This window comes from Haplochromis burtoni, unplaced genomic scaffold (assembly GCF_018398535.1).
Source record: "Haplochromis burtoni strain Fernald_Lab_line unplaced genomic scaffold, NCSU_Asbu1 Contig_326, whole genome shotgun sequence".
NCBI lineage: Eukaryota > Metazoa > Chordata > Actinopteri > Cichliformes > Cichlidae > Haplochromis > Haplochromis burtoni.
Window position 1 is genome coordinate 105,177 of NW_024582687.1, and position 10,986 is coordinate 116,162.

Genomic DNA, 10,986 nt, shown 5'->3' on the forward strand with positions numbered 1-10,986 from the left:
AATTTAACATGTTTGTATTAAAAATAATGCAAATATAAAAATATTACTGTAAACATTAAAAGTTTGTTTTAATAATTAAGTGATGAATCTAAATACTGAAATTTAAATGTTGTTGATGATGTGTTTTTATTTGTTCACAATGGTAAATAAAATATTTAAAATATCAAATAAAAATTAAAAATAAATATGCATTAAAATTAAATTTTAATTTATTAAAATACTGATTTTAAAAACAAACAGATATTAGATATAAAAATATATTAAATATAAACATTAAGAAATCTGAACACTACGCAGGTCTGCTTCATTTCAAACAACCCTGATAAAACATTTGAAGAAAGCTGAACTGAAGGTTGGCAGTGTTGCTTAAATCTGCCTGCAGTGCCTCATTGTGCTTCGCTGGTTTCTTAATTAGCTTCACCTGGCTTCAAGTAGTCACACAGCTGGCCAATTAAGCCAGAAGGTAAGAAAATAAAGTTTTGCAAAGAGTTTCGCTGACTTACTGTCTGTTCATTAGTTTCTATGTCCATAGTTTGGTAGCAGCTGACAGAAGTGTCTGTCTTTGCTGCTTCCTGTAGCTGAAGCTATGATGTTTATATTAAGGCAAGCCTTAAAGAAGTTTTTTTTAAGTTAAATCAAACATATTTTTAATGTCACTATTAAAGCTTATAGTCTCTTTTGTCTAGATGGTTGCTGTTGTTCTTGCTAGCTGTCAAAAGTCATCAAGAAAATGGTAAGCAAATAAAATTTGATAACTTTATGCACCAACATTTTTGTCTAACAAATTCCAATGTTCTCTCACAGATCAAGAATTACCCCATACGGATGATCAACTGGATTTAAGCGTTTACTTTAAAAATGAGACATTGGGGACCAGTGGGATACTTGAGAACTATAATTCAACCTTGAATGAGAGTAACTACAACACAACAGTAACAGTGGATTATGAGCCTGAAGCCGAAACACTGGCACAAAACAGGTCTTTGCCAGATTTCCAGTATTCATTAAGTAATACTGAACCTCCACTAAAAGAAGTGGAGTCTGGTTTTCAGGTACAGGTGCTCCAACAACAGCGTACCTTCTCATCCAGGCAGTCACAGGAGCCCCAGGTGCCGCCACCTACCTCCCCACCCAGTGAGACTACCTGCCCATCACAGGTGCTCTTGCAGGTGCCAATGCCGCATAGTCCTCCACTTTGGCAGCTGGAGGTACCGCAGCAGCCCCGTTCTCCACTCAACCGGCTGGGGGTGCCTAAGGTGTCCCAGGTATCCCCAGAGTTCTACTCTCCATCTCAACAGCTGTGGGTGCCAGAGGAGCCTGGTTCATCACACCAGCGGCTGGATTTAATCCAAATGCATAAATCCCCTCTCCAACAGCTACAATTTGCAGAGGTGCGCCAGCAGCCTAGAGCTGAACTCAAATGGGCACAGGTGGCTCAGGCACCCCAGCAGCCTGGTTCGGCCCTAAAGTGGCAGCAGGTACCCCGGCCAAGTATCCGGCTCCAGCAGCCGCAAATGGCCCAGTGGCCACAACGGCCACCCTACCAGCTCCTGATCCCTCGCTACCAGGCCAAGTACTCACATTACCGGCCCATGATATCCCGTTACCGGGAAAGGCTGCTAGGACACCGACCCAAGACTCCGCTCTTTCGAATCAAGCATCTTCGACACCCCCAGCAGATCAGATATACACGTTGGAAATAGGTTTTTCAAGCAGACTCATTAAAATTATGATCCAAATCTTTTTCTTTTTTTTTTTCTCCCCTCAAATTTTGTAATCAAACTGTCTCCGCTAGGACGTTATAAAAGTAGGCAGGGCAACATCGGGGGACTTTTGTGTTTAACATGAATTTCTTTCCGGCGCAGCAGCTAATAAGCATGAGGCAGCAACACTAAGCGAAACAATGGGGAAGGTTATCTAATGAAACCTCTCAGATCATCCAAGAGTTCAGATGTTACTTTCCTGAACTCACGATTTCTGTTTTAGGCACTGCAACATTGAAACACTGTTCTGACCTTTCAAAGTAAAATACAGCTACTGCTATAATTATTTTGCTATATGTGTCTATTTATTTGTTGAAAAGCTCAATATCTAGTTTAGCGTTAAGCTAAACTAAATCCCTATATTATCCCCTATATTGTTACACCATCTTTGACAAAGGCTGCCAGCATAATGTGTGCCCCAAAAGGGTTTTTGCAACATTTCCATTGAACATATCCATATCCATTCCACAGCACATCTACTCCATTACACTCAGAAGGCTAAGAACTGCTTCTAACTTGTTTTCTTTAAAACATTGGATCAAAGTAGATACTGTTCACCTGGCAGACCTTTATTGTGTTTCAATGTGTTTTCTAGGAGTGTACAAAGTTCACAGGGTTTTTTTTCTTAGACGTTGGTGCTTTCTGCTTCAGTAAACTTTATTGTAACTCTAATAATGCAGCTTTTACAATCCCCTCCACTAGAGGGAGCACTACTCCGTATCTGTAACCTTCCGGTTACAGATGCGCTTCCCAACCCCCTGAGCCACGGTCGCCCCACGATCAGCTGTGGTAACCTGTAAAGTGAGCAGGCTGTCTTTTCTAAGCTATATGATATTCGTAAACTTTTGCAATAAATGAAATAAAGGAGATTTTTAGACTAGTACACTTATTTAATGTGTTGTTTATGTTTGTTAAGCTAAACCTACTTTTTAATGTTTGTAGCAAAGGAATTTCCAAACTTTGCAATGATTTTATTGATAGAAATCATGTTGATATAGACATAAAGCCAATGGCGGAATACTTCTGTCAGCTGCACATGTATTATTTTAGCAGAATTAACCTTCATAATTTAAAATCATACTATTTGGAAATCCAGTGAAAATATTTAGGCTTCTTTAAGAACAAACATCGAAACCAATCAGCAGCTCCAAAAAAAATTCAGCTGCAGGTTTTTCACATTTAAGTCATCTGAACAGCATCTGCACAATGGAAGCTGCTGAAAATGATTTGCAAAGAGTTGCAAAATACCTCAAGGTCCTTTCCTGGTGTCATAGTGAGCTTAATCTGCTCTGAAGTAGAAACACCTGTGGTCACCTAATCAACAACATAAAGGGTAAACCTTTTAAAGATTTTCGAGAGCTCAGGTTCTTTTGCTGGTCTCCTGGTTTGGTAGCAGCTGACAGCAGTAGCTGCTGGGTTTGTGGGTTCTTGCTGCTGAAGCAATGAGGTTTTCATTAAGGCAAGTACTAAATAGGTTTCTATGAAGCTAAAAGTTTTCAGTTAGAGCTTACAGACACTTGTTTTCTTTAGTTGGCTGTTGTTGTTGTTACTTCTCACTGTTGGAAGTCATCAAGCAAACGGTAAGCAAGTTAAATTGCATCACTGGTGAATTGCATAGATTAAATATTCTTAAAGGTTAACAAACTGCTTTTTGCTGGATACCAACCAGATTCAGGTAGTCGTTACCCCAGAGTGAATGCTTCATGGCGCAGCGAGTCAAATGCTGCTTATACTTTAACCCTGAATGCAAAGGCAAGTGATCCTGGCACAACGGTGAATCTAACCATGCAAGTCTCTGCCTGATAACTAGTTTTATGCACATCATCAAATGTCACAGGTAGTGAAGTCTGGTTTGCAGTCACGGGCCCCCCGGCAGCAGCATAAACCTCAGGCACCCATTCAGCGTGTATGCTGGCACAGCTCAAAGGCTTTGTGCTTTCCCCAGAAGGCCCAGCAGTTCACCAGTGCACCACAGCTTCCCAGACAGCAGGTTGACTCCCTATCTTGGGCAACCCAGCCAAAGTGGAAGCCTTCCTGCCCGCCCAAGCACTTCTGCCAATCCAAGGAGCCTCTGGTGTCCCACCGGCCTGGTTCTCCACTCAGGCTGCCTGGTTTCCTGCCCCAGTGGCCCCAGTGGCCTGACCGTCCACTTTACCAGCTTCAGAGACCTCACTATCAGGCCAAGTGGCCAATATACTCACTCCAGATGCCTCAGTACCATGCAAAATTGCCACACTACCAGCCTTCCTACCAGTCCAAGCGTCCACACTACATGACTGTCTTGCCCATCTACAGGGGTTAAGTTATTGGTCTACCCAGGCAAGCAACTCCAGTATCCCCACCAGGTGAGTTACTTCTAGAAAGTTAAACTTTTTAAACAGTCCAATTTCTGCTCAACCTTCATCTGGGTGAGCTCTTCTTACTGGCTGAGTAACAGGAGTGAATTTTAAGTGGGATTTATTTCTTTCAGGCACAGAACGTGGTGCTAATGTAATAGCCACACAAAGGGACCAATGGTCATGGAAAACGATTAATGAGATAACTGGTTTTCAATGGCCTTTATTCATGAATACCGCAAGAGTCTTTGTCACATTGTCATACAAGTACAACACACAATGAAATGTTCTGAACTGCTCCTTTGATCAAGTCTTAAACAATAAGTAAGGTTAAACTCTGGAAATGTACATTGTGCAAATGGAATGTTAAAGTGCTTTCTGCCTTATTAGCGTGGCGATTTATTGACAGAGCAATGCAAGTAGAGTGACCAGTGTAATGTACAACAGCGAGCAGGGTAATATAAACAAACGGTGTAGCAGCGTTTGATATAACAAATCAGATATGACAGTGGAAGTTCTGGAATGGGACATAAGGTCGTAGGACTTGGCCTGAGGATAGAAGCTCACTGATAGTGGGAATCACACACATGCTCTATTGGGGTGATGCAGTACTATAAGGTCTTTAAGATAAGATGGGGGGGCTGATTATTCAAGACCTTGTATGAGAGGAGCAGGGTTTTAAATTCGATTAACAGCGAGGCAAGGAAGAGAAAAATTTGATCTTTCTAGATCGTACTTCTAAACTGAAGGCTTTTAAGGGAGATTTTTGTTTTTTCTTACATCCTGATAATAATAAATTTCAGTAGTCCACCCCAGAAGTAATAAATGCATGAACTAGTTTTTCAGTGTCACTCTGAGATGGGACAGTTTTAACTTTAGAGATGTTGTGCAAATGGAAGAAAGCAGTCATAATTGTTTAATATGTGCATTGAAGGACATGTCCTGGTCAAACTTCACTCCAAGGTTCCTCACAGCGTTACTGGAGGCCAAGGTAATGCCATCCAGAGTAAGGATCTGGTTAGATACCATATTTCTAAGATTTTCAGGACAATACAATAACCTCAGTTTTATCTGAATTAAGAAGCAGAAAGTTAGACGTGATTGATGTCTTTGTCTTTAAGACATACCTACAGCTTATCTAAATGGTTTGCGTTATCTGGCTTCTAGATAAAATTGGGTGTCATCTGCAGAGCAGTGAAAATGTATACTATGCATCCTAATAATACTGCCTAAAGCAAGCACATATAACGTAAACAGAACTGTTCCTAAGACAGCTGATTCAGATGGGTCAAGAAATAATTCATTTTTAAGGGCCCCCAAACAACAAGAACTAGTTAAAACACAGTTTATAACAATAAATACCAGAATAATAGTGACCAAAAACTAGTAATTGACTATAAATAAACAGAATAAAGTATCAGTGATAGAACTGTTAAATACATAGGAACTGGCCCAGCCTGACCTATTATGCTTTACAAAAAAAACAAATGTATTGCATACAGCACCATGTAAAACAGTAGAATATGGCTGTATCCCAATTCAGGGTCTGCAGCCTTAAAGGCCGCATTTTAAGGCCGATTACGTCACAGCGACAGCGAGGCTGTCCCAATTCAAAGGCTGCTCGAAATGCAGCCACAAATGCGTCCTTCATTTCCCTGAATTTTAAGGATGTGACGGTGTAGACTTCGTGGCCCAAAATATCCCAGACTTCATAGTGCAGCAGTGGGCGTGGATAATTTTGCCGGAAACTTTTAAAAGTACTGAATAATATGTCACTTATTTATGTGCAAATGTTGAATAATGAAGAAGATTAAAACATTACTGTTGGCCACAGTGTTTCCTAATTAGCTACACCTGCATACAAACAATCACACCTGAGTCCAATTAACCACCCATGACAGAGAGGAAATTTTTTTAAAAGGGCTGCACTGGCCTTGCTGTGTTTTTCAGCTTCTTGATTTGGTAGCAGCTGAGAGAAGTGGCAGAGTTTGCTGCTTCCTGCAGCTGAGACCATGAGTTTTTTATTAAGGTAAGCTTTTAAAACTGTTTTTACTAGTGATGGGTAGATGAGGCCTCGTGAAGCGTTTCAGCACATTCCCCCAAACTGTATCGACACTGTGTCGGCTGTTTTGCTGTTTTGCTCCATACTGACACCTGCTGGACCTTAAATATCATTGCAGGCAACTTACTTGAGACTCACAACAGACACTGATTCAATGACCTAGTCAAACTTATATACACTGTATACACTGTAAGGTATTGTACTTTCCATGGAATCATTTTATATCTTCTATATTACAAATATTGTAGACATCTTTAAAATATATTATGAATGACATTAAGTGAAACTTAAAATGAAAGTATTGTGAAGGTAATATTACCCATTTGACTCAGTTTATTATAAATTTCTATTCAGAAAATAGGTTTATCCTCCGCAGAACAGATGCGACATTTAACCTGCATAAAATGAAATGAAAAATTTACACTTCAAGTCACATTGCTGTTTTTTTTCTATTCTGATAGATTACACTGAAACAAAGACAGACAAACTATTACCTTATTTGCAGTTAAAAGATCAAAATGATCCCACACAGCAGAAACATTTCTTTTTCTTTCGGGCTCCATTTTGTTATGGAGAGATGTGTATTATTATTATTATTTTTTAATCTTTGCGAGAGTAATTTTGTGTTTTTTTGGTGGCGACTCATTCCGTTGGCAGATGCGGATGCGGTACCTTTTAAACACAGTTTGGCGCGTTGGCAATGAGCGATACAGCAGCTGTATCGATCACGTGACTTTTTCTTAAAGCGACGCACGCACCGATACAGGCATCGCTAGGTGAGCTTGATACATGCGTCGGTGCGTGAGTGTTGCTGGACGCATCACTAGTTTTTACTAATATCTGTATCAAACCATCTCTTAAGTTGTGTTGTGTTATTAAAGCTTAGAGTCATTTTGGTATTTTGTCTAGATGGTGGATGCTGTTTTTGTTAGTTGTGGGAGGACCTCAAGCAAATGGTAAGCAAACACACCATTGCATTTTGTAGACTTAAATTTTTGCTTAAAAGCCTATAACACTGTCCCTTTTGAAAATCATGCAGATCAGAAGGTGCCTGTTGCAGATGATCGATTGGATTTAAGTAGTCTTAACTCTGGGAATGACACTTTGCATGGTAGTGAGACATTTGGAAATCATACCTCACCCTTGAATGCAAAAAGCCACAACACAACTATGTCCTCCACTAACCAGTATCACCCTGAATCTGAAACCCTAAAACAGAATGGCTCTGTGTCCAAAGAACCAAAGCCTGATGTTCAGCCCCCACCAAATCTACGGGCATCTCAACCACGTCAGCGCAAACCCAAGCAGTCACAGGTGCCCCAACAACAACTAAAAACTTCCTGCCTACCCAATAAGCAGCCTTCATGCCGACCCTGTCCACCCCAGGGGCCTAGCTGCCGGCCCTGCCCGCACAAGGAGCAGTCTGCCTGCCGGCCTTGCCCAACCCTGAGCTGCCAGGTAAAGCAGCCCCAAAAGCCAGAGTTGTCAGAGCATGTTGGTAAACCAGCACTGCATCAGCCTCAGGTGCATCCAGCCAGTGTGCCTCAGCAGAGCCAGCAGACTGGTTTACATCCACCCAGTCTCTCTCAGGTGACCCAGCAGTCTCATTTGCATCCACACCATCCACCAAGTCTCCCTAAGTTGAAGCAGCAGACTGGTTTACGTCCACATCATCCACATCAGGTTCCCCAGCAGACTGGTTTGCATTCACACTCTCTGCCTCTGGCAACACAGCAGAAGGGTTTCCCACCCCTGCATCTTCAGCCACCACAGAGCCCTGCCTTTCTGCCCCAGCACCCCCATCCACAGGTTCCCCAGCAGACTGCCTTTCTGCCCCAGCACCCCCATCCACAGGTTCCCCAGCAAGCTGTCTTTCCATCCCTGCACCCCCATTCACAGGTTCCCCAGCAGGCAGTCTTCCCACCCCTGTACCTCCATCTGCAGGTGCCCCAGCAGGCTGCCGTTCTGCCCCTGTACCCTCAGCCTCAGCCCATGCCTCAGCAGACATATTACCAATTCAAGCAGCTTCTGGAAGCCCAATGGCCCAAACGGCCACTCTACCAGCTCCAGGCCAAGCAGCCACGCTACCAGCCTTTCATGTCACACTACCAATCCCGATTGCCAAGCTACAGTCCCAAGGTGCCACTGTACCAGGCCAAGAAGCTTCAGCACCCCCTGCAGATCAGATACCAACATTTCATGTCGGTAAGCCACCCACACTGGCACATCAGAAAACAAAATGGGCGAAATCATTGAATTTATTGTGGGTTTCTTTCAGGCACATCATCCTTGTTGAGGGGAGCAGGGCATGTATAAAAACAATAAGGCAATCTAAGTTTCAAACACTACATTAAATCTATGCCTTTTATTTTAGGAACTGCAGTGTGGAACCTGCTGGACTACTGGACTGACCTTTCAAATGAACATTTAGTTTGTGCTTTATACTCTTAACTACTAAATGTTTTGTATGTGCTGATCCGTTTGATGCCAAGTTTCTGAGCACCTTTGAATGTTTTAAACATGAGTCTTGAGGTCTGGTTTAGCTCATGCGTTTTGTTTTTGTTTTTTGTTTGGTTTTGTTTTTTTGTTAAGCCTGTGCAAAAAATAATCCACATCAACCAACACGCCAGTGCTTTTCCCAGACTTGTAGAAATTCTTTTGTAAATGGTGAAAAGCTGATACCAAACAAGTCTCTGCATTCTCTGAGAAATGAATGTTGCATCATAACTGTTGTGACACATGGGGATTCATGGTACCCACATCCAGTCTCTTTAAGATTTTCTCTATTTTATGATTGTGGTTAATGGTTCGTAGAACTTATTTAAATGTATAAAGGTCTTAAATTAGTGCACCTGTTTAGTATAAGCTTGGTGGGGTAAGTGGGACCAGGTGCCCAATTTCCCCATAAAGCAGCCAAACATTTAAAATGTAACTATAGGGAGGCAGCACGCGCCCAAGAAGCTACTGCAATCTCCCAATTTTTGCTCAAGCTGCAAAGCTGCTGGTGTCTGCTTTCCAGGTACAGCTTAAATACTAACCAAATCTGAAAGAGCACTGGACAAAGATGGGTGTGTGATTAAAATTTGCAGATTATTTTTAATCCCTGTATTCTCACTGCAACACCGAAGATGCTTAGTTTTTTGCATTTGAACCACTGTCATCTGAACTTGTCACATTAAATTAATATAAAAAAGTACTTTCTGCCTTCCTGCCACTTAATCTGTTTTTAGAAATAACACACATGCTAGCTGCACTGCAGTGAACTTGCTGTGAGGTTTCTACCTAAATGTATTGACACCCAGGGATGCAGGCTGTTTAAACATAACTTGAATTCCTATTGAGTTCATTACTTTAGAAAGGACAAACATAAGTTACATCTGTGCCGATACCTCTTTACTGATAAAGTTAGGGTTTCTTACAATAAACAGGTCAGGTCCCTGTTTATTGTAAGAATGCTGTTATTCACCCACTGTTAAAAAAACCTAAGCTTGATGCTTCTCTTCTCAGTAGCTACAGACCGATTTCAAAATTACCGTTCATTTCTAAGATTTTAGAAAAGGTTGTGGCTAAGCAGCTTATAGCTGTTCTAGATGAATACAGCATTCTGGATAAATTCCAATCTGGCTTTCGTAGAGCTCACTCTACTGAAACTACACTTCTTAGAGTCTCCAACGACATTTTGATGAGATGTGATGCAGGAGAATGCTCCGTTCTGTTGATGTTGGACCTGACCTCCGCCTTTGATACTGTGGACCATCATATTCTGCTAGATAGGCTGAGAGACTGGGTGGGTATATCAGGGGCTGCTTTGGACTGGTTTGAATCCTATTTGCATGAACGATCCTTTTCTGTGGCTACCTCTAAGTACAGTTCCTCTTCTACTTTTCTTGCCTATGGTGTGCCACAAGGTTCAGTTTTGGGGCCTTTATTGTTCTTACTGTATTTACTTCCTCTTCAACACTTATTGAGCACTTTTAAGGACATTTCGTATCACTGCTATGCAGATGATATTCAGGTATATATCTCCTTTAAGCCCCATGATGTTTCCAAGCTACAGATTTTGCACAAGTGCATAGACTCCATTAGATGTTGGATGGCTGGAAACTTTCTTCAACTAAATGAGGAGAAGACTGAAGTTCTTGTTTGTGCTCCTAAAACTTTTGTACCTAGTGTTATGGAAAACTTGGGTCCACTTGCTACATTTGCAAAACCGTCTATCAGGAGCCTTGGTGTTAGTATTGACTCAGCTCTGACTTTGGATGCCCATGTAAAATCTTTGGTTCGCTCCTGTTTTTATCATTTGAGAAACATTGCTAAGCTGAGTCCCATTGTATCGCGCTCCGAATTAGAAATTGTCATTCATGCATTTGTTTCATCTCGTCTGGACTATTGTAATTCTTTGTTTACTTGTTTATGTAAAGCCTCTTTGGAGCGTCTGCAAGTTGTTCAGAACGCTGCTGCAAAGCTTCTGACCAAGTCCTCCAAGTTTTCCCATGTCACACCCCTGCTGATTCAGCTGCACTGGCTCCCCGTTAAATTCAGAATCCAGTTTAAGGTTTTGACCTTGACTTTCAGGGCTCTGCATGGACAAGCACCAACATATATAAGTGAACTTTTACATCCATACATTCCCAGCAGGTCCCTGAGGTCATGTGACCAGGGCTTGCTTGCTGTCCAACACACGAGGCTGAAAACAAAAGGCGACAAAGCTTTTGGAACTGTGGCCCCCAGATTGTGGAACTCTCTCCCTTTGAGCCTGAGATCTGTGGACTCAGTGGTCGCTTTTAAAAAACAGCTAAAAACCCATCTTTTTAAACTTGCTTTT

The 10,986-nt window shown here is 41.7% G+C and overlaps 2 protein-coding genes across 6 annotated transcripts; both read left to right on the forward strand.

Annotated features, from left to right (window-relative positions):
• Positions 1-477: 477 nt before the first annotated feature.
• LOC102303196 (putative uncharacterized protein DDB_G0294196) lies at positions 478-2,449 on the forward strand. Its single transcript, XM_005941924.2, has 3 exons — positions 478-603; positions 687-733; positions 805-2,449. Exons 1-3 carry the CDS (start codon positions 587-589, stop codon positions 1,701-1,703), a joined length of 963 nt encoding a protein of 320 aa, XP_005941986.1. The 5' UTR covers positions 478-586; the 3' UTR covers positions 1,704-2,449.
• Positions 2,450-3,601: 1,152 nt separating this feature from the next.
• On the forward strand, positions 3,602-9,372 carry LOC102302792 (bromodomain-containing protein 4). 5 transcript variants are annotated; one of them, XM_042228500.1, is made up of 6 exons: positions 3,602-4,108; positions 6,050-6,128; positions 7,071-7,117; positions 7,201-7,860; positions 7,942-8,366; positions 8,536-9,372. In XM_042228500.1, the coding sequence occupies exons 2-6, from the start codon at positions 6,112-6,114 to the stop codon at positions 8,590-8,592; spliced, it is 1,206 nt and encodes a 401-aa protein (XP_042084434.1). In that variant the 5' UTR covers positions 3,602-4,108; positions 6,050-6,111; the 3' UTR covers positions 8,593-9,372. The 5 variants fall into 5 exon arrangements, with proteins under 5 accessions (XP_042084434.1, XP_042084431.1, XP_042084435.1 ...); XM_042228497.1 differs by having other exon boundaries at positions 7,201-8,366; XM_042228501.1 differs by lacking the exon at positions 6,050-6,128 and having other exon boundaries at positions 7,201-7,272; positions 7,380-8,366.
• The last annotated feature ends 1,614 nt before the right edge of the window (positions 9,373-10,986 follow it).